Source organism: Plecotus auritus (genome assembly GCF_963455305.1).
Source record: "Plecotus auritus genome assembly, chromosome: 12".
NCBI lineage: Eukaryota > Metazoa > Chordata > Mammalia > Chiroptera > Vespertilionidae > Plecotus > Plecotus auritus.
In genome coordinates, this window is record NC_137778.1 from 28,595,339 (window position 1) to 28,618,345 (window position 23,007).

Genomic DNA, 23,007 nt, shown 5'->3' on the forward strand with positions numbered 1-23,007 from the left:
TCATGAGGTACAGGGCAGTTAAATAATGTGCCTCTGTTCACAATTAATGGTGGAATAAGGCTTTGAACCAAGACAGCTTGACTTTTTCAAAGTTGATGCTTCCAATCACTGTGACATGCTGCCTCTCTCTGTACATGCTAGTCTTTTCAGCACTTAACCCAGAATCCAGTTTTTGTCCAGTAAATCGAACCCAGCCAGATAGAAATCAGGGTGTATGAAAAACTGAGTGCCCTTCTGTTCTGCAAGGTTCTTTGAGATCTAAGTCAGATTCCATCATTTCCTCAAGCTCGGGTCAAAAGCAGAACTTAGACGTAATAGAGATGCTGGAGAGGAAATCTGGCTGGTATGGCACCCACACTCCTGTTGTAGGGCATGTAAAGATTCACCACACCCTGGAGCAACCAGGAATTTTTTATTTTATTTTTTTAAAGAGCTACTGCTGCTTCTTTAATAAGAAACTTTTGGGCGTTTCCTATCCTGTAGGGAAATTAGGGTCCCGCCCCTTTAAATTGCCCCCCTTGGCTGTAAGTGCTCCGTGGCCACAGTCACTGGGGATTAGGTCACCCAAGAACTATGAGCTGTCGCTTTAAATTGCTGGGCGTCTGCCGAGCCAGGCCCTGGCAGGGAAGGGGTCTGTCACAGGTAGAGGGAGCAAACGAGCTCCCTAAGGAACCCCCAGAAATGAATGTGTCCCTTTAAGTGAGCTTGGGCACACGGTAAGCGGGGGAGATGGAATCTTTTCTTCACTTAACGTCTACCCTTAATTTATCTATTTAGACTCCCACCTCCCAATTCTCCTGGGGCTGGGGGGAGCTGTCGAGTAGCGTGTGTGTCTATGAGTGTGCGCACAGCGCACAGAGCCTCCCGGAAAAGGACCTCCTTAAGCGCATGGTAGCAGCAGCGCTAGGCAGCGGTCCCGCGAGCTCTGGGGGCCACCTCTACCGCGGGCCGAACCCTTTAAAGGCCTCTGGGTCTCGCCTCCCCACTTTGCCTCGCTCTGTCCCTCCCTCCCTCCTCCCGGCCGGCGGAGGGATCTGTCGCTCTTGGTGCTACAGCCTAGCTTGGTCAAGCGGAGGGGCGGGGGCTGACCCGGCCCGGCCCCGCGGGCCAAGGGAAGCGAGGGGCGGGGCCGCGTCCCCGGTCCCGCCCCTGCTTGGGCCCCGCCCCCTAGACACCACAAGTTCCTCCCATTGGCCCCCCGCCTTGTCCATCACCACTGTTTCCCCACCCCTCAAGCTAGGCTGAGCAGTGCCTACGTCGGCCTTGACTCCCAGGGGCTGGAGGAGTTACCTTTGGAGCCCGAAAGGAGGAAGGAAGCAAAATATCAACACAGCGGAGGCGAGTCGGGTATTCGGCCCCGGTCCCCCGCCTGCCCGCCGCCCGCCTGCCCGCCCCCCACGCCCACGACGGGGGTCCAGGCCCCTCGGCGCCGCCCAGAGCCCGCGTGGACACGAGCCTCATTTATTATTACCCTGCCCGGAGCTGCGGCTTCCCGGTGTTAAAGATACCCCGGACTAGAAGCGAGAGCTACCCCTTCTCAGCCGTGACACCTCCCTTTTCCCCAGCGGGACCGGTGAGTAGAGAAAAATAATGTGCCTGTCGCTTTAAGAGGCCCCCTCCCCCACTCCGTCTTGGGGTTGAGGTGGAGGGTGGTCCCGACTGTCCCCCTGAAGGGGTGGGATAGGGTGGCCGCCTGGGCCAGGAGAAACTCGCGGAGCGGGCTGTATTTTCCTGTGGCGTTGGTGGGAGATTACATGGAGGACTGTTTGTGTTAGGGAGTCGGCTGTGGGGGACAAGTGGGGCGGTCTGTGGGGTCGGGGTGGGGACGGGCGGCTTGGAGGCGCGCCGGTCTGTTGGTGTCCGGGGGTTCCGATGGTCTCCGAGGGGTCCGGGAAGGGAGGCCATCCTCAGAGGGGCCCTCCGGTGACAGCCGGGAGCGACTGACATTTTAACAGCCGCTCCCCCCTCCCTCCACGCGCCGCCTGTTCCCTCCTCCTTGGCCCGAAATGGTGCAGAAGGGGGCCTGGGAGGGCGGCGGGAGGGTGGGGGCGGGGGGAGCCGCAGCTGTTTGGGAAGCGGGGGAGGGAGGAGAGATGTTGTTCAGATGACACCGGGGTGGTGGGTTGGGGTGTGTGAGTGTGTGTCCGGGCCCGGGTTTGCCGGGTGCCTATGGAGTTGGGACGCAGAGTCACCACGGAGGTGGACACGCAGGATCCTTCCTTGGGACCTCCTAGCGGACCTAGCCCGCTTCCGAGACCTCTGATCTGGTTTGTCATCAGCCCCAGCTGGAGAACCCCTGGCCAGAAGTTTGCAGCTGTGCAACATCTGGGCAAGAGTTCTCCAGTCTCTCCATCTATGGCCAGCTGATTTGGGCTCCGAGTGGGGCTTTTGGGGAGGGAAGGCCAAGGAGACTAAGATGCATCTAGTTTCTCCTTTAGTCTCTTTTTAGTGCAGCTCCCATCCTTTAAGGTTTGGGTCTTACAGAGATGGGGGGAAGGGCCTCTCTTCCCCAGTAATTCAAACTGCCTTCTTGGAAGCCTCCTGAGGTCTCTCATGAGAGGAGGGCTCCTGGGTGTGAGCAGTCTTGGAGCCACTGAGTAGGTTATCCCAGGTTTGTCCTGAGTGGGAAGCTCTCTGTAAGTCCCCTTAAGTAGTGCCTTGTTGATGGGTTGGGGGAGGGTACAGTGAGTGGATCCTGTGTCCCCTACCCTGTGTCCAGCCTCCCTTTTAAGGTTTCCTTATAGGCCTTGTTTTTTGGGGGTGGGATAGTTGGGGGGTGGCCCTCCCCATCCCTTCAATGGGCCTCCTAAGCATTTCAGGTGCCAGCCTTGACTATGGGAAATTTGCCATCTGGGGCAGTGACCTTGGGCTGCTCTGGCCTAGAGATAGGAGGGGAGCACAAGATTGAGTGTTTTGAAGTTAGGGAGCTGTCCACCTCCTACTCCCCTCCAAACCCCCAACAGAGAAATCTCAGTGGTCAAGGAGAACATCAAAAAGGCACATGTCATTGTTCACACGTGTCCACCCGCCTGTGGCCAAGGGTCACACCCGCTCCAGGTCTTAGCCTTTCTGTTCCAGCTCCCAAGGCCTGCCTGGGAATGAATTTCCTTCCTGTGGTTTCCCAGTGTTGGGCAGGAGGTGGGGGTGGGATGGAATCAATGTGAGATGGCTGAGGACCCGTTTCTATGAAGTCATTGGGGGAGACTGGAGCTTATATATAGCTCTTTCCTCACTTGCCTCAGCACGGGTATTTGGACCCTTGGGTCTCAGTAGTCATATTCTCATTGTAACTTCCCCCTCCCCAACACACCTGGTGTGTGTGTAACTAAGATCACACAGCAAATCTATGTCAGAACTTTAGTCCAACTGCCACTCTCAGGCATGGATGGCTTCACAGTAGGAAGAGACCAAAGGAAGGAAGACACAATTCTTGTTCTTGGAGGCCTTGGTCCAAGCAGGGAAAGAAGCAGGACCTAGTCAGAGAGCATCATAATCCTTGTGTTGGGGGGTGGGTATGGAGGCTGGGCTAGAGCTTCTTCTGTGTGCTGTACCCAGTGCCTGGACAGAGTGATGGAAGACATGGAAGGATGGCGGGTGCTGCCCATTGCTCACCCCACTCTCTACCTGCTGCCCTGCACTGGAGGGGCCTGGGCTTCCCAGCTCTGCCTCTCTTGGCTACTGGATCCTCTCATCAGCTGGGAGATATAATAGTCTTTCTGGCTGCTGTTATATAATCTCTCTCCAGCAGGTTTTTCTTTAAAAAAAAAAAAATCCTCACTGGGTCTTTTTTGGGAGGTGTGATGGGGGAAAGATGGCGAGTAGACTTGCAGGTGGAGACTGGAAAACCAGTAGCAAGGAGGGGCCGGGACTGGCCCCTGAGCCAGACAAGGGTAGACCCTCTTGATGGTTATCTAGCCCCTCGCACCCTCCTCCTCTGACTGTGCCCTGGGATGGTCTCTTTTGCTGTGGGTGTTCCTGGTCCTCTGCTCATCCTGTCAATCTTCTCCTTCTGGGCAGCTGGGTCCCTGGCCCTCTCTGGTTGACACTGGGTCCGGAATCTCAGTGCTTACCTTGGTGCTGGCCTGGTGTGAGTGGGCCATGTCAAACACTTTTCCACCCATTTCTGTATCTCTATGGGGACAATGGCGGTCAGGGACAAATGTTTGGGTTTACCATTTTTCTAGTTGTATTTAGAGCCAGGCCCCCTGCTTCTCTGCCCCTCAGAGGGTGGTGGCCTTAGTGGAGAAGATGAGTCATTGAGGTGGGTAATAGAGGTCTCCACCTCTTGGCCACAAGTCAGAGTTGGGGTTCACCTGGGTTCTAGCAGTGAGTATGAGGATGAAATGTCCTAGAACCAATCATCAGGGGTTAGATTCTGGTCTTGTGGCTCTGGTGGCGGGTTCTCCCCACCCCTTGGGACCATGGCTGGAACTCTCCAGGCTTTCTGAAGCCAATTGGTTTGAGGCAATTATCTCCCTTTTACAGGGAAGGAGGAGATGGTGGTGGGCCAGCATAACCTCAGCATCACTGTAATCACCGGTGGCTTTTATGGGCCAGTCATGGGGTCGGAGTCCGGCCAACTGTCTGTCCTTCTGTCCCAGTTTGGTGACTTACTCATGGGGGGAGGAGGTGTTAGGTGCTAGTAGCTGTGTTCTGGAAGCTGGACACCTTGCTGTGTTGTGGTTGATGTTGCCCTGTCTGTCCACAATTACAGCAGGCAGAATGGAACTTAGACCTAGGGAAGAACTTCCCAGTAGATCTAGTTGTTGGGAGAGACAGCCGGCTCTAACTTGGCTTGGGAAAAAGGAGATCCCAAAGCACTTTCTTCTTTAGTAGTTCTTGGTGGCTCTGCTGAAAGGCCTTGAACTTTGGCCTAGTGGGAATGGTGCAGTTTGGCTCCTGGAATATTTATTTTCATTTCTCTCCCCCTGCCTGGGGCTGCAAGTATTCTGAGGAGAGTTTGTCCTGGAGTATGGGATGGCGAGCTTGTGGACCCCTTTCCTCTATCTAGCAGGCGGGGCTGGGTGGAGGTTCTGTGCAGACCGATATGCCCAGATGCACCTGGCAGGTCCACAGCATTTAGTGGCGCACAGGCATGAAGGTGTGCGGTGCATACACGTGGGTGTGTAGCACCCACGGAGCAGCTGCCGCCCTGTAGGGGGTGGGGGGTAGTGAATGGCAAAGATGATTAAAGGATTGGAGACTGGGGATACGGTGGTGGGGGGAGAACTGGAGGTAAGGAGATGAAGGGCATACAAGAACTCTGAAGAGAGAAGGGTTGACTGGAGCATGAGGGATGGAGGTTAGACTACAAACGGGCAGACCTAGAGCATGGCTTGTGAGTTGTGGAGCCCTGGCTGACTTCCATCACTACCCCTTACATCCCTCCCCTCCCCCACTTACCCTCTCTGTGGTCCTGGCTTAGCCTGTCTGTGACCCTCACACTGCTTGTGTGTCCTTGGATAAGTCAGCTTTCCAGATATATAGGAGTTTCACCCAGCCTTGTGGTGATCAGAGCACCTGGGTGTTTTGGTGGTTCCGTCACTGGTTTCTGTTGCCCTCCCCATTCATTCTGATGAGCCCTTCCACTCTGATGTAGCAAGGTTGTATCTGAGCCCTCAGGCATTTGGGGCAGATTCCTGGCTTGGGTAATCTCTGAGGCCCTTCGAATCTGATTTTTCCTTTCCTGAGGCTGTGGCCACAACCTCCCTTTCCTGGGAGCCTAGCCATGCTTCTGGCCAGGCATGGAGACAGGGGGATGCATTCATGAACTCTGCACAGGACCCCGAGAGTCTGGAAGTGGGGTGGGGGTGGGGCAAGGGGGGTGGCTGTCTGATCTCTCTCTTTTGCTGTAGGCTGGGAGGGGAGGGACTTGTCTGGAGCTCTGGCCTGTTGCTGGTCACACCCAGGTGGGACCATATTTACTCATTTAAACTCACCCTCCCAGGAGGCTCTGGGCTCTAGCCTGGTCACTGACCTTGGCTTGGTGCCTCTGGCTGGGTGCTCTGGCCACTCCCTAGGAGTTGGGCAGACCAGGGAAGCATATAGAGAAGGAGCTTTTTTTGCCTCTGGTCAAGAGAGCTTTACCCCACTCACCCTATTTTCCAATATACTTTTGGAGACCAAAAAGCTAAAACTTTTTTAGGTCCTTGGGGACTGGAGAAGTGAAACTTCCATTTATTCTATCCCTGTGTGCCAAGCTCTGTGCTGGGCATGGAAACATGAAAACTTGTTTATTTCTCTCCACAATTGTTTTTCATAGTTAGGGAGACTGCATCAGAGGTTTCAGTGACTTGCTCAAGCTTTTCCAGTGAGGAGGGTTAAGGGCTTTTGTCTGAGTGTTACGGGAAGGGTTCTGCCTTCAGGGAGGGCAGTAGAATGGGTGGCCAAGGGCGACCCTGAGAAGGAGGAGGGCGTGCTGAAGGGAAGAGCAGGCCTAGTGGGATTCCCTGGCAGAGGGCAGAGGATTAAAGTTTGGTGGCTAGTGGAGAGAAGGTGCTTGTTTCCGGAAAAGGTGTTGTCTTTTGATTGAGTGCCACAGCAGAGAGCCCCCAAAGCCGGTACTTAGAAAGCAGGTGTGTCCTTTTTTCCAGACATCAGGGTTAGCCTGGCCTAGGACTTGCCAGCTAAGGCACCTACCCAGAAAGTGGGGTGGGAGTCGGCAGTGTCCCAGTAGAGACTTGGTGTATGTGTGTAGGGAGCAGGTGAGCAACTGAAGAGGCCTTGAGAGGACCAACAGGCCTAGGGCTTGTCTGACCCTGGGGTGGGCTTGGGAAGCTGAGTGCTCCCCAGCCAGTTGTCTCCAGATCTCAGAACCCTTCCACACTTTGCCCCATGAGCTTTCCAAATCCCTCTAGATTCATGTTCTTGATTTCCCTGCTCCCATCCTGCCAACAAATACTTGGGGTTGAGGGTTGGGAGAATAAGAAATAGGAGAGAGCTCAACCCCATTCCTCAGGGAAAACCTACTGTGGAGGGATGTGTGGGAGGAGAAGAGGTGTTGGTCTCTTTTTATGGAGTCTTCCCACTGCAGTTGGACCAAGAAACTGGAAGCAATGGGATGGAGCAGATGACCTCGAACCTCGAGTTTTTTTCCTTTAAAGCATGCATATGTTATGTATTTGGTGAGGGATAATGGTTGGGGGTGAACCAGGAGAAAGGCTGATTTTGAAAAGGTGCTTCAGGCCTTTCCATTTACATCTCTCTGGACTTCTGATCCCCTTTCCTCCAGCCCCCACAGCTGCCTGCCTCTCTGCTGACTCCCCTATGCATACTCGGTGGCAGGCCCCTGGGGCCCCTGCTGACTGTGTGGGAACAGGTGTCTGGGACCGGCTGCTCTCTCTCGTCTTGCCCACCTGTCAGCCCAGGGGATAGAGAGCTGATGGGGAGGGGAGAGGAGGAACCTCTTGGCCCCCTCACCTGCTCCCTGGGGTGGGGCCCTGGTTATAAAGTGTAGCAGAAGGACTGAGAATAGATCACAGACAGGACTTCCCACTTAGAGGAAGGATAGCTCCAGATCATAGCAATGGCAGAGAAACCTTGGTAGGCAAGGGTCCTTGCTGGCAGAAATCAGAGGGGTCTTTGCACATGTCTTCATGAAAAAGTGAGAGGCTGGGTATTGGTGAGGAGCATGAATTTGCATAGCTGTGTGCAGGTCCCCTCCCCAGTCCCCCGCCTTCCTGGGCCCCCCTCCATCTGGCTGGGCATCTTAGCCTCACCTGGCACCTTTCCTGAAAGCAGCAAGCTAATCCTGTAAGAGCCGCCTGGCTGGCCTTCTCAGCAGGCCCACGCAGCTGTGCTGCCTGCCCTCCCTTGCCAGGGGCTTAGAGGACTGTCCTTCCGAGTCAGAAGGAGACCCAGGCGCCTCCCTGAGTGGCCCCTTTAAATCCTCTGTGGCTTCCCAGGGTCATGATTTCTCTAGGAGGATTTGCTTTCCCTGATTGGATTGGCCTCTTTCGGGCCCCCTGTCTGTAACTGTAGGTGGACACATCACACTCATCCTCCACCTTTTATCAGAATTGGTGCTGTCCAGTCTGAGGGCCCAGGCCTCAGGGCCCCTCCCCTCTCTGCTTGCTCTCACTGTCCCAGCAATCGGGGCCTGACTCTTCCTTCATCTGCTTCAGTCAGAGGAGCCCTGCCCCTGTTCTGTGGGTGGGAAGAAAGGATCTCACAGCTTTAAATAAGGGGACCAACCACTGCCCTGGAAGAGAGTGCTCCTCTGAGACTGTCTGCTTGCTGCCTGCTTTTCTCAACGTTTTCCTCTTCAGCCTGCTCTTCCTTTGACCAGGGGCCCACACTCCATAGTTACCCCCCTGCCCTCATTTCCATGGGAAGTCCCTCCCCTCGTCTAACCAACAGCCCATCCTCTGCAAAGGCAGGCAGCCCAGACCCAGCACTGGTATCACTATGCTCACCCCAACGGCTCTCAGGCTGACCCGCCCCCCAAGGTCCCAGCTGCCACTTTCACTTCTGTCTCCTGAGACCCCAGAGGGAAGTTGGGTGGGGAGGTGGAAGGTGACACACTAACCGTCCCAACTGCCCCCACCTCTCCTCATCTGAGGAGAGGGATGGCCTGCGTCCTATCTACCAGTCTCATTTAGATGACTGAAATGCAGTGCAAGGGTTGGCTATAGTGAGAGGGATAGTGGTTAGATAGCAGGAAGGACTTCCCAGGATTGGAGACCACTGATGGACGTCATTGTTTTAGATGTATGGCTGAAAGTGAAGATAGTATAGCTGGACAAGCAGAGGTCAGTTTGACCTCTTCCAGCTCCCATTGGTTGGATTGTAATGCCAGGACCTTCATGCCCTCCAGGTGTTACCAGCTGTCCATGCTTGGTTAGGTAGCTCCTAACTAAGCAAATTTGAGCCCTAGAGACTACTTAGAGGCAAAAACTCTGCTCTGGAAAGTCCTCTCTGTGGTCTTGCATCTCTCTTGCTTGCTGTACTAGCTATTTCCTCTCATTTGGCACTCTTGGGAATGGATTTTTAAAACAGGGATAGAGGTAGAAGTTTGCCACCCACCTCATCCTCCTGCTGCCCAGCCTCTGCACCAAGGAGAAGAATGGAGCTTTTTCCCTGGGGAGCTGCAGGGCAGTTGTGGAGCCAGCACCCTTCATCTCATGAATCTTTTCAAATTCCTCGGCTTCCCTGTTTGCTAATTCCTCATAACTACACCTCCCCTGTCCCCATCTCTACCTTGACAGGGACCTGTCCAAGACTGGAGGACCTAGTTGGTTGAGAGCTGTAGACAGTACAGGGAAGGGGGGTTATTTACCAATTCATGAATGCTTTCGGGAGGAGAAAGATGGGACTGGAGGACTGAGGTACCAGGAACTCCATTTGGGGGTCCCTAAGTGCCTAGTTTTGCTGGGTGGCCCAAGACCTGGAATGAAAAGTTGAGCTTGATAGAATAGGTCAGAGACACTAGCAAATACCCATGCAAATGTGAGGTAGTGAGTCATTACTGATCGACCTGCTGGGGTAGAGCATGAAGCAAGACTCAGGCTTGGGTTCCAGAATTGGCTCCACTAATGACCATGACAGTGACCTTGGGCCAGTCACTATTCAATACCCAGAAGCAGGACCCAAACCCTGGGTCTGATAGGTATACCGTGTGTGAGGGGATTGGGATGACTGAAGTTGCCCCCAGGGCCTTGTGTGCCTCAGCTGGCACCTGCCCTGGCAGACCATGAGCCTCTGTTAAGCCTTGGCCATCTATTGTGGGGGTTACTGTTCAGAAAGCACCTCCCTCTTTAGCCCCCTCCTTACTCTTTTCTGTCCTCCATATTGCTCTTCCCTCTTTTTTAAAAAAATATTTTTATTGATTTCAGAGAGAAAGGGAGAGGGAGAGAGTCAGAAAAATCAATGATGAGAGAGAATCACTGATCGGCTGCCTCCTGCATGCCCCCTACTGGGGATTGAGCCCAGAACCTGGGCATGTGCCCTTGACTGGAATCGAACCTAGGACTCTTCAGTCCGCAGGCCTATGCTCTATCCACTGAGCCAAACCTGCTAAGGCTGCTTTTCCCTCTTAAGCTGGAGAACAGTGGACCCAACCAGGCTTATCTCTGCTGTTCCCTCTCCATGGACTCACACAGTCCTGACTTTTCTTCCTTTTGGGCCTCTCAGAAGAGCACAGGCCTGAACATTCAGGCTGGAAGGGCACGTGGGTACCTAGTTTATTCCACCCATCCATTGCACTGACCAGTGGGTGAAGCCTGGAGGGAGCAATGACTTAATTCAGGATCACACAGTACACAGTGACTTAGGGCCAAAGCAGGGACTAGAATTCGGTCCAGAGCCCCCATATTTCCCTGGGATGCTGCCACCCAACCCTTTTCTACAAAATTCAATCTCCTGTTGCTCCCAAATTCTTCCTGAGATCAGGCCGGGTAGCTCCGGGAACTTGCAGGGGTTTGGAGGAGGTTCCTAGGAACCAGTCCAGAGGCCACCAGGCGAAGGCCAGAGCTAGGGTGGGAGGTGCTGGCGCCAGGGAGGGCAGGCTGGCTGCTGCCTCCATAGGGAGACATACACCCTCACAGCTGCCGCAGGAAGGATGAGAGCTAGACTACAGGAAGGACAAGCTAGGGTGGGGAAGCAGTGGAGGAGGCTCAGGAGACAGACCCTCACTGGAGAGGCATCTCCTGGGCAGAGAACAGGATGACCCCATCCCAGGAGATTTGCCAAGGAGAAGAGGGCTGGAAGCCTAGGGTGGGGCCAGGGAGAGTTGTCCAGCGGAAACCCTCCAGAGGGAGGGCTTTCAGCCTTGCTCCCACACTGGATGCTCCTCCTGGCAAGTCAGTTCCTGTCCCTTAAGCTGAGTCTGTAATGCCCTGCCTCCATTTGCATTCCTAGGGTGCCTGGGACCTGAGACCACCTCTGCCGCAGGTCCAGCTTCCCTGGACTAGTCCTTTCCCCTTCCCCCCAGCCGACAGCCTGCCCCCAGGTCCCTTGTGGGTGAGTTAAAATTAGCTCAGTGCCCAGGCTAAAAATAGCCCCTGCCCAACCCTGAGGCTGCTGGGCTGGGGGAGGGGAGTTCCCGAGGGAGGGGAAGATGGTGGGAACCGCGTTTGGGTAGTGAGCCTGCCAAACTGAACTCTGAAGGGAGGGGGATCAGGGGTAGGGGCCTGCTTGTGTCTTTGAGAGCAGATGGCCTGTGCCTTTTAGAGTAGATCATATAGAACTCTGGGGTGAATGCAAAGAGACTGCCACGTGGGAAAGGATGGGGGAGACAGAATGGAGCCAGGAGTAGTGGGTGGGGATCAGGAAGGGGTGGGGGAATGGGTGGGTAGGGAGGTGGGGGTGGGGTGAGAATTGGGCTTCGAGGAGGGGCCTTTGCTCAGACTTGGGAGAGGTAATGCCCCTACTTCAGGACCCGTACCGTGTTTGTGAAGAAAAGGCTCCCTGTCCAGGGCCTCATCTCCTGGTGCTTGGGGGTGGTCACTGGGTTCACCTTCCTACCCATCTTCCAGAGCCTCTGCTTACAGGGAAGCAGTCCCAGGCCCGTGGTTCAGAGAGTGACTGGGAAGGTTGTGAGCCCTGGGCTGGGGTGGGAATGGAGGTGGTACCCAGGGATTGAGAGTGCCCTTGGGCCTTGCGCTCACCTCTGCTCACTCTCAGGACCTGCCTGCCCTCAAGGTTGGACATAGTCCAAAGTCTCAGGGGCAGAAATGCTCCTTCCTGCAGGGGAGGGGGAAAGTGGGCCCAATGCAGGCCCCCAAGGGCCTTTTGCCTCTCCCCGCCCTTGCCCAAGGGGGACCTGCCCTTCTCTTGTCTGTCTCTTGGCTGGACTGCAAGTTTTCAGAGCAGGGATGGTGTCCTGTTGAATTACACCTACGCGCCAGGCCTGACATTAGGGTCCTGTCTCTTGTCTACCCACTTATCTCTGCACCTTCCCCTGTCTCTCTGCCTCTCCCTCTCTCCTATAGCCCTCTCCTTGTCTGCCTCTGCACCACACTTAACCTTCTTTTTGGCCTCTCTACCTCTTCTCTGTCTCCTTTCCTACAACTGTGTGTCTGTCCCCCTCTATGTCTGCCTCACCCACGCCTCCTCCCTCATTAGTGAGCAGGCTGCTTGAGGCCCCCTGACTGTGGGGGTGATGGGTAGATTGGATTGCCACCCCCTCCCCCGGCTCCTGCTGCTTATTTCATGCCCTGCAGCCCAGCCACAGGGAAGGGGCGGGAGGAGGGATGACAGCTGTCTCCAGCGCCTCCTACCTTCCCCTTCAGTCCACAGCCTGCCGCCCTGGGCAGCCTAGGAGGGAGGGATAAAAGGCCCACATAATGAGAACTGCCTTTCTCACTGTGTGGAAGAGCAGGGTTGAAGCCATATTGCTCTGTGACAGGGGCTGCTCACTTGGCCTCTCTGGGCATATTTGCCTCATTTGACCAGTGCTGGTGTGGCACTTCTGAAAGCAGGTGCCTTGCATTTTCTCAGAGCCTGTGGGACAGAGGACACATCTGGGTGGAAGGATGTGGGAGAGGGGGAGGCAGGTACTCCCCTGACACTAGCCATTGGAAGGCACTTACTTCTGTAGCTGCCCGGGAAGGGCAGTCCTGCTGCAACTGTGCTCCAGGAGACAGCCCTGACCGCTCCCCTGCCCCCACGGGCCCTAGGCCATCCTCACACAGGAACTGAGATAGCATCATTCTGAAACCCCAAGAATAGTTTGAATATTGCTCAGGTACCAGGAGGTGTTACACTGGAGGAGGCTGAGGCCTGCTACTTCTCCCATACCCCCTCCAAACCAAGACCCCCTTTAGGGTACATTTTGCATATTATCTGAACCTCATTTGCATGTTAATACAACCCACGTGTTCCTACTGGGTCTGTAGCACAGCTTGGAAAAATGGCTGTCCATGGGATCCTTCTGGATCTCCCAAGTCTCAGGTCCCCTCAGCCCCTCCTCCTTGTCCAGAATGTTGTCAGATGAGCCTCCCACCCTGCGTCCTTTCTGCTCTCCATTTACAAAGGCTTCTCTGCAGCCCAGCTGCCATCGTTCCTCCCTCTTTGCTCCTTCTGTCTCTAGGGGAAGGCTCTACCTCTCCCTGCCTCACTCCCCACGCTGAGGAGGTCCACTCTGCCCCATCCTGTCCTGCCAGCACTGCCCCAGAGGGTGAATCAGAAGCAGCTGGAGACCTCCAGAGGGTACTTTTGGTGACACAGATGCAGTCAGCCAAAGAGATCATAGCTGTGGCCTGAGGTCAGGATTGGGCAGGCCCTGGGGCCATCAGAGCAAGAAGGCCATCCTAGCTACTCCCCCACCCCCTCCTATCTTTATGGCAGCCCTAAGCCCTCCCAAGCCTTGGGCTCCAGGAGAAGTAGCCCAAAGCCAATTCTTCTGGGAGGGCTTCCTAGAGGAGGAGCAGGTGGGAAAGGAAAAGAGGAATGGGGCCCGGGCAGGCCAGGGAGAAAAGGCTCACATCTGGAGAACAGATGCTAAGGCCTCTGGCTCCTGGAAGTTGGTTAGGTAATTAGGTAGACTGCTAATTAAGGAGGTCCAGGTGTTCATTAAAAGTCACTAATTGGTTAGGAGGGAAGCTTCACAGGATAGGCCTCTATACCTTCGATAGGGTCAGTTTAGGGTCCTCTGTGCCCATTCTGGCCCCAGCCACCCCTCTTCCAAAGTCAGGGATGAGTTCATGTTCTTGTCCCAGAGCTTTCTAAGACTGTGCAACAATGTAGAATGGAGAGCGAAGAGGAAAGAGATTGGTATTGACTGAGCCTGCTTTGTAGGAGGGCTCCTGGTTAGATAGGAGGAAGGACTGCCCAAGGTAGGGGCATCGCTTCCTCTGGCAGTGGAGGGGCAATGGGGAAGGGGCCTTGACAACATGGAATTCTAAAAAGTGCTTTGGGCTACCGGTGGGGATAGATGTTGCCCTCCTGATTTCCCTGTCAGAGGGTGTTGCATGGGTCTCTGTGGCTTCCCTGTCTTCTCAGCCCTGATCCCTCTCACATCCTAGCTCCCCCAGCATGAGGCGGGGGTGGGGGTGGGGGGGGCGGTATAGGAGATCAGCCAGGGAGCTGGTTGCCAGGCGACAGTTGCCTAAGCAACCCCATCCTCTCTATCTCCATGTGCTCAGGGCTGCTCCTTAGAAGACTTTAGAGTCTCACCCTCTATACCAGCCAACCCAAGGGTGGAGAGGGTTGAGGACTAGAATGGCAGAGGTGGTCGGAAGGTAGATGGTTTCCAAATGGACAATCTTCAGGAGCAGCTGGAAGAGGAAGGGTAGCTGGTCCTGCAGCAGGACTGATTGAAAGACCACAGAAGGACTTCTTAGAGGGTCACAAAGATGAAACAATCCTCTCTTCCTTTCAGCAGATATTTCCTGAGCTTCTCCTTTCAGGGGATAGAGTGGTGAAAAAGACAAATGTGGTTCCTGCCCTCATGAAGCTTGAGTCTCATAAATGAGCCAGGCATTAAATAGAAGCACAGAATTATAATAATTTAGAGCAGCGGTCGCCAACTGGTGGTCTGTGAGGTCTGAAAGGTTGGTGACCACTGATTTAGAGTCATAAATGCTAGAAAGAAAAGAACAAGATGCCCTGAGAGTAAATAATTGGGGGAACCAAAGGAGTGAGGTTGGCTTGCAGTAATGGCTTTTCTGAGTGTCATGAGAGCTAAGAATGTGTTCTCTCCCAGCTTGGAGGGAGACATAGTATTGGCCATACATTGACAGAGGTTACATCTCAGCAAGAATTTGCTTGAGAACAAAGGGTGGCGAGAAGGAGATATAGTAAAATGGGAGGGGTAGGGCAGTGAGATGCTATAAGCCAGAGGAATGCTGGAGTGACTGCATTTACCAATCTGGAGTGGGGTCTCCAAAGCAGGCCAGAGAATCCTTTTTAAAAAGCCCTCTTCTGCCGAAACCGGTTTGGCTCAGTGGATAGAGCGTCGGCCTGCGGACTGAGGGGTCCCGGGTTCGATTCCGGTCAGGGGCATGTACCTTGGTTGCGGGCACATCCTCAGTGGAAGGTGTGCAGGAGGCAGCTGATCGATGTTTCTCTCTCATCGATGTTTCTGGCTCTCTGTCCCTCTCCCTTCCTCTCTGTGAAATATCAATAAAATATATTTAAAAAAAAAAAAAAAAAAAGCCCTCTTCTTAGCTCCACTCCCCTACCTTCAGTGTGCCCTCCTCACCTCCCCTGCCAAGCTCTAGAAAATGTAGCCTTTGGATTGCACTGGGAGGCAGGGGAGCTGAAATCCTTGGGTTGGAGACTTTGTAGCAGGGGTTTGGCAGAGATTGGGGTTACAGGCAAGGAATGGTGAGGGGATAGAGTAGTTCTGGGCCCAGGTATCTGCTGGGCCACTCAGGGTTGGCTGGGCTTGTGTTGGTGTTGTCCTAGGGCCCTTGTGAGGGCCACAGTGGGAGGCCCAGGTCCCATGGAGCAGGTTGAGAACAAGGAAGAGGGGACGAGAGAGGGGTAGAGGGTCCTTCCAGGTGAGGGAAGGGAATTACGTTGCTTTCTGAAGATATAGACAGAACAGAAGCTCTCTTTCCAGCTGGGCTAGGGAAGGCCTGAGGGACAGTCCTGGTAATGGGAAAGAGTGGAGACAGGTATTCCTGGCTCCTCCCAAGTGCACAGATTCCCTGCCTTCCCTCCCCCATGCCAAGATGCTGAGGCTGAGTCCCTACTGTGGAACATTGGGGACCATGGTTGAGTGGAGCTAAAAAGGCTCAGCCATTGGAAACGAGGGCTGGGACAGGTTCCTAATTATAGGTGTCTATTATCAAACACCTCTTCCCACCTCCCTTGACTTTGCAGTGGGGTCTCTGGCAGGGGTGCTGTGGAAGGGGAACTCTGGAGGGAAGTGCTGGGTTTCTATGGTCTGGGCTCCTCTCAGGACCCAGTCAGAGAGGCTTTAGAAAGCATGACTCCCACCCTAGCTGGTTTGGCTCAGTGGATAGAGCGGTGGCCTGTGGATTGAAGGGTTCCAAGTTCGATTCCAGTCAAGGGCACATGCCGGGGTTGCAGGCTCAATCCCCAATAGGGGGATGTGCAGGAGGCAGCTGATCAATGATTCTCTCTCATCATTGATGTTTCTATCTCTCTCCCTCTCCCTTCCTCTCTGAAATCAATAAAAAATAGATTTTTTAAAAAAGGGAAAGAAAACATGAGTCCCATGCTCACTGCCCCCTCCACCATCTCTCAGAAGGCTCCATCTCTGATGCAAAGACTCCTGAAATCAAAGAGTTGGAGGGACCCTGGGATTCATTCATGCCTCCAGCCCCCAGGGGCTCACCCAGCCTGTTGGGGTGCTGCCCACACCTGAAAGCATGCACCTTTTCAGGCTCAGGCTGAGCTCTCATTCCTATGTCCCCTCCCATCCCAAGGTATCTCCAGGATTGTATAGTTCAGGGGCTCCGTTTCCCATTCTGGCTCTGGAATTGGAGCTGTTCAACCAATGGGCCATGACGGTTTATACCAGTAGATGCACTGAGACAGAGAATCCTGCCTGGTGCCTGCATCCCCCTGGCTTCCAGCAGTCTCCTGTGGGTACATCAGTAGGTTCTGTATTTTCTCTTTGTGCTTCAAGGTGAACAAGGTTGGGAAGCACTGTTCAGACTGAACTTGGGTTCTAGACTTGGCCCATTCCTTTAGAGTAGGAATCAGCAAACGGTGGCCCATGCTTGTTCGTATAAATCTAGTTTCATTAGAACACAGCCACACTCATTCATCTGTGTGTTGTCTACAGTTGCTTTCATGCTACAATGGCCGTGTAGGCCTGCAAAGCCTGAAATATTTATTATGTGGCCCTTCACAGAAAAAAAATGCCAACCCCTGGTCTAGAGGGGTGGTTTGTTTGTTTGTTTATAGCAACAGAACCCTTCAAAAAATTATAGGTTTAGGCCCACTGAGTAAAATGGACTGGTGGGAAATGGTTGAAGAGATAGGGGGTATACAGCCCTCGCCTCACTCTGGAATACCAGGCTCCAGGGCTTCGTGAGCTGGGTTTGAGGATCTCTGCTCTAGACTTGCTCTGGTATGGTCTTTGTTGTTTTCTTAAGATTTTAAAATAAATTATTAAAATTTTTTAAAAGGTTAGTTTTTGTTGATTTCAGAGAGAGGAAGGGAGCGGGAGAAACATCAGTGATGAGAGAAAATCATTGATCGGCTGCCTCCTGCCCCCCTCCCTCCCCCAGGATCGAGCCTGCAACCCAGGCATGTACCTTGACTGGGAATCGAACTGTGACCTCCTGGTTCATGGGTCAATACTCAACCACTGAGCCACACCAGCTGGGCTAAATTAATTTTTAGAGAGAAAGGAAGGGAGAAGGAGAGAGAAACATAAATGTGAGAGCGAAACATCAATTGGCTGCCTCCTACACACCCCCTACTGGGGATCGAGCCTGCAACCCATTCATGTGCCTTGACTGGGAATTGAACCAGCAAGCTTTAGGTGCACGGGATGATGCCCAACCAACTGAGCCACACTGGCCAGGGCTCTGGTATGTTCTTGATACAGGGAAGCAGAATCACTCCCATTGTGCACCAGGTAAACTGTGCCAGCTGCATGGACTTGGCAGGTGTGTTCACTCAACACATTCTCTGCACTAAGCTCCAGCACAAGAGACACTGTTCTAGGCCAGAGGGACAGCTGGTGAGCCCAGGTGTCTCTATTGTGGGAGAGGAAAGTGGCTGGGATGTTCTCTAAGACCCAGACCCTTAGAAGCCAGGGAGCTCCATGTACTCCATGACCTGGAACCTGAGGGCAGCAGTGATGGTACGGAAAGGGCCTGGACCAGAGTCCTGGGCTCTGAGTGTGAGGTCCAGCTTGTGCCTGGCTGTGGCATGCCGTCCCCTCAGGTTGCACCCTGTCCTCATTTTGAGGATGGGACTCAGACACCGACAGCCTCTCCCAGAGGTGCTGTGGACCTGGCCTGTGTGCCCAAGGAGCAGGGCTGAGGATTGCTAGGACTGACTGTCTTGCCATGACCTTCCCCTCCCAGGAGGCTGTGCAGAAGGTGTCCTGCAGACCATGAACTGAGCACTGGTCCCAGACCGTTCATGAGCACAGTGTGAGGTGTGCCGAGACCTGCCACCCAGCGATCCCCTCCCCTCCCTAGCACTGAGGATCCCCGGAGAAGATGGGGAGGAAAAAGATTCAGATCCAGCGAATCACCGATGAGCGGAACCGACAGGTGAGGAGGTCCTAGGGCCACACAGTGTGGATGAGGGCAGGGAGCTGGCCTCTGCCTCTGTTCCTTGCAGCCACTCCATGAGGGCTTCCTGGAGGAAGGGGTCTCTGAAGGCTATTATGGAAGGGGAAGGACTGAGTGGGGAAAAAGAGGAGCCCCCACCTCTTTGCAGCTGTTAGAATCCTGTGTCCCAGAGCGCCTGCTGCTGATGCAACCACACAAACTTATGCCCAGGAGCCCTGCCCAGAAGGCATATGCCCTGGGCATGCCACCTTTCCCAAGATGAATCCTTCCCTCTTCCTACCCCAGAGGAAGAGCCAGGAAGTCCTTCTTTTGTCCTTCCCTGACCTCGTTATAGTCCCCAGAACAGAGATGTGGAGGTCAGTGCATCCGAGTCCTCTGCCTTCAGTGAGTTAGCTGTGGGCTATGTTGTGGCCATGTGTTGACAGAGGGGTGCTGGCCTGTTTCTTCCTCAAGCCAGGGGCTCCTGAAAAGAGAGCTGTGTCACCCTGAGATGGGGGCTCCCAAGAAGGGGCTGTGTCCAGCTGCCTATAGGTGGGGACTCCTGGGCAGGCCTTGACTGAGCCAGATCTGGCTGCCCACCCACCCACCTGCAGGTGACATTCACCAAGCGGAAGTTCGGGCTCATGAAGAAGGCGTATGAGCTAAGCGTGTTATGCGACTGCGAGATCGCGCTCATCATCTTCAACCACTCCAACAAGCTGTTCCAGTACGCCAGCACCGACATGGACAAGGTGCTGCTCAAGTACACAGAGTACAACGAGCCGCACGAGAGCCGCACCAATGCTGACATCATCGAGGTGGGCCCACGCACTGGACCCCGCCCACCCCTGCCTGCCACCCAACATCACGTGCCCATGCAGCACGCACCCACGGGCCTGGCCTGCCTGTGCATGCGCAGGTGTACACCTGCCCTCATAGCTCCTCACCTGTGTGCACCAACATATAAGCCCACGTCCTCTCACACACACCCTAGGCTGAGGAGGAAGGAGGGGCAGTGAGTACATGTCAGGTGTGGCTGCCCACCCAGCCCACTCCCACTGCAGCCCTCAGAGGCATTCTTGTCTGTCAGGCATGACATGACCTCTCCTCCATCTTTTCTCAAATTCTCTCGGTGTCTGTCTCTCCCCCTTCTCTAGCTTTTGGTCTGCTGCTGCGTCCGACTCTTCCTTCCTTTGTCTCCCTCTTTGTTTTCATCTCTCCTGCTGTCTCTGTCCCTTTTTGGGTCCCTTAGCCCTATGTTCTGTTTCAAAGAGGGCTGCCGTTGTGAACTGTTGAGAGACATGGGCTTTGGGGTCCAGTTCTGGCCTTTACTGGCCACATGACTTTGGCAGATTGGTTGGCCTCCCAGAGCTTTGATGCTCACCCACTGCCACGAAATGGGGCCAGTGCCTGCTTTGAAGGGTGTTATGGGAATTGAATGAGACGGCCCAGTTCTTGCTCCTCACACAAGGTATTTGTGCCTTGGGCATATGAACTTGTGTCGATGGAGAAGGATGCCTGGGAAGGCACAGGCCTGCCTTCCTGTAGTGAGACTTTATCTCAGAGATTTGGAGGAAATTCCCTTATTTTTATATTAGAGAAAACAGATTTCCTCAGGACTAGAATGTAAAATTTGCATTCATTTTAAAGACAAAACAAGTATCTATGAAGATGTTTTGATCCTTGAGAGGGCAGCTTTGAGGTCTACTCCAGACCCACCAGGTTTGTCCTTACTTTATGGCCACATGTGAGAAGCTCTGACCTTGGGCAAGGACAGTATATGGGGTGGGACATAGTAGGGGCTCAGTCAATGCTAGTTCCTTTGCTTGCCTTTCTCTCTCTTGTCTCTCTACCTCTCTGTCTCATTTCTCTTTCTCTCTCCTCCATCTTCTAAGCAGAGTCCAGGGATTGAGATAGGCAAAACCAGCCTGATTACCTTCCCCTGGGGAACGCTCCGTGCCTTTGTGCAGAGCTGGTCATGGGTGGTAAGGCAGGGGTGGCCAGGGCACCATCCTCCCAACCCCCAGAGCCCTCCCCACCTTTCACCTTAGAGGCACATGTCTCTGCACCATGTGCATTCTCTGGGCTATGCCCACCTTCCATGTGACCCCTGCATGCTGATGCCTCCCCACCAGCCGCATCTTCACATAGTGCCCCAGAGGGGAGGGTGGCACTGAGGGATTGGGCTGGGGGAGATGCTGGGACCCCTGAGGAAGGCGGTTGGGGAACAGTTAAGGGCTGAAAGAACTCCAGAGAGATGGGTGTGGGAGAACCCTGACCTCTGCTGACAGTAGTGGTGCGGTTACAGACCCTGAGGAAGAAGGGCTTCAACGGCTGCGACAGCCCTGAGCCGGACGGGGAGGACTCGCTGGAACAGAGCCCCCTGCTGGAGGACAAGTACCGGCGCGCCAGCGAGGAGCTCGACGGGCTCTTCCGGCGCTATGGGGTGAGCCCCACTCACTCTCTCTCTGTTGGCCCCCCTTCCGGCCCCTTCCCCCCCAGGCGCTGCACAAGAAGCACAGGGAATGTGAGAGCCCTGAGGTGGACGAGGTGTTTGCCCTGACCCCCCAGACGGAGGAGAAATATAAAAAGATAGACGAGGAGTTTGATAAAATGATGCAGAGTTATAGACTGGCCGTGAGTAGTAGCATGGAGGAGAGCCTCCCTGTGGTGCATGGTGTGGCTTGGCGCCCCGCCCGCCCTGGCCCTCTGCTGCCTCTGATGGATGTTCTGCTCTGAGCCATGCTGGGGCTATTGGTGATTCCTAAGGAACCTCTGACCTTGGTTATGATAAACCTGAGACCCTCGCTGAGCCTCACTTGGATGGAGCATAAGCCTGGAGAGGCCTGGAGTGTCCCCCTCACCAGCAAGAAATGTGTAGATGACATGAGATCCTTAGATGACAGGAATGTAGGAATTGCTATTGTCTGGCTCTTTTGGGGGGAAAGGTCCCCTTGGCCCTGCTCTGACACCCCAGGCTCAGATGCTTAGTAGCATTGTTTAGGGGAGTCAGAGACTGCTAAAGGGAAAGGCAGTGAGGTGGGGTGAACACCTACAGTAGGCCAGTAGATGAGAAACTGCAAGTGGAATGATGCCCGGACCCATGTGCAGGCCTGTAACAGCTGTGTGTGTGAGTTTGGGTCTGTACTCAGGGCCTCTAACCTGCTCCCTGTGTGTCCTGCCTGGCTGAGGACTAACCCACCTCTACTAGGGGGGTTCCAGGTGTCCCTGGTCCTGTCTGTAGTGAGCAGAGCCGTGTTCTCGTTCTCTGGGTCAGAGCTGGATCCCAGAGCAGTCCCACCAACGCGCTTCCTTGATGGGAGTGGCAGGCAGGACTCGAAAAGGGCCCAAGGCAGAGAGATGGAGCTGCTGGCCCTAGATCGAGTGCACAGCCCAACACTAGAAGAACCCTTGCCTGCTTTCTCAGGCAAAGTGGGTCCAAGGTAAGGGGTCACCCTGGCCTGATCCTGCCTCTCCATTTTCTGTCTAGTCAGCTGTCCCGGCCCCCAACTTTGCCATGCCTGTGACAGTGCCCGTGTCCAATCAGAGCTCACTGCAGTTCAGCAATCCCAGCAGTTCCCTGGTCACCCCTTCCCTGGTGACATCATCCCTCACGGACCCACGGCTCCTGTCCCCCCAGCAGCCAGCACTACAGAGGAACAGTGTGTCTCCTGGTCTGCCCCAGCGCCCAGCCAGTGCAGGTAAGTGGTCTGTAAGTGGGTGGGTGAGGTAGAAATGAGGTGTGATGGGGACTTGGGATTCCATTTTCAATAGAGAGTATTTCCCTTCACCTGCACAGCATTCTCCCATTTATGTGGCTCCTGAGGGAAGGAACTATGACTCCTGTCCTGTTTAGTCCCCAAGACTCAACGCTGGAGGGGACGTCTTGTCAGCTCATCACGGTTCTGTTTGTCTTCCAGGGGCCATGCTGGGGGGCGACCTCAACAGTGCTAATGGAGCCTGCCCCAGCCCTGTTGGTGAGTACCGCTGCCCGCCGGGGGGAGGGGAGGTCCTGCCCAGGAGTCCAGGGACAAAGAAGGACCTAGATTACAGGAGGAGATCCCAGGGCCTGAATTGGAGGATCTCTAAGCCCTGAGATGTTTTTTGTCTGTAGCAATGATTGGTGTGGAGCTAAAGGCTCAGAGAATTCTGGACAAACTGTTGGAGGTGAAGATTCAAGTTTTTCCAGTTGAGCAGGACATCTGGTTGGGATCTGAAGGATGGGAATATATCTCGTGTTGCCAGTGGGCAATAGGCACAGACTCACACACATACTTACCTTACATACATACACGTAGACATTCTCACTCACGGAAATATCCCGACATTAGATGTGCACTGTGTGCACACATCTATAAGCCCCAGAAGAAAGGCACACACCCCCCACCCGGCAGCTGACAGTCCCTCCTGCCCTGTGCTGTTGTCTGGCTGGTTACTATGACTTCGAATGTCACCATTGACGTCACCCTGACATTCCTGCCATTCCCAGAGTGATCTGGGAATTGGGATGGAAGCAGCCACACACTCACAGAGCAGCATTTTGCTCTCAGGCAACAGAGCAAGATGACACTTCTGATTATGGTTACCCCCAACCTCTGGGCTTTAGAATCCCCCATTTTAGCACTAAGCACCATATCCTAGTTTGTTAGCAGTAATCGTGTATGGGATTAGCAAATGGGGGAAATGAGTGAATACGCTCCCTCTCTAAGGAGAGGGCCAGACAAATGCCTGCAGACCTTAAGGAGGCAGCGATACTTGTGAGCCCTCAGGCCTGGCATGTGGAAAGTGGTGAGGGCCCTAGCTTGGCTTCCAGCCAGCTGTGTGGCCCTGGAGAAGTCATTAATACCTCTGTCACCCAGGC

The 23,007-nt window shown here is 54.3% G+C and overlaps 1 protein-coding gene across 4 annotated transcripts in view; it reads left to right on the forward strand.

The window, feature by feature from the left end:
* Positions 1 to 1,265: 1,265 nt before the first annotated feature.
* Positions 1,266 to 23,007, forward strand: part of MEF2D (myocyte enhancer factor 2D) — a 35,355-nt gene continuing 13,613 nt past the window's right edge. For 2 of the 4 annotated variants that reach the window (XM_080649277.1, XM_080649278.1), the window contains exons 1-6: positions 1,330 to 1,573; positions 17,955 to 18,146; positions 18,761 to 18,964; positions 20,455 to 20,592; positions 21,637 to 21,847; positions 22,067 to 22,123. In XM_080649277.1, coding sequence (XP_080505403.1) covers positions 18,093 to 18,146; positions 18,761 to 18,964; positions 20,455 to 20,592; positions 21,637 to 21,847; positions 22,067 to 22,123 — 664 coding nt within the window. In that variant the 5' untranslated portion in view covers positions 1,330 to 1,573; positions 17,955 to 18,092. Of the gene's footprint in view, positions 1,574 to 17,954; positions 18,147 to 18,760; positions 18,965 to 20,454; positions 20,593 to 20,648; positions 20,784 to 21,636; positions 21,848 to 22,066; positions 22,124 to 23,007 lie in introns of those variants that run through there. The other 2 variants (XM_080649279.1, XM_080649280.1) reach the window with 2 other exon arrangements.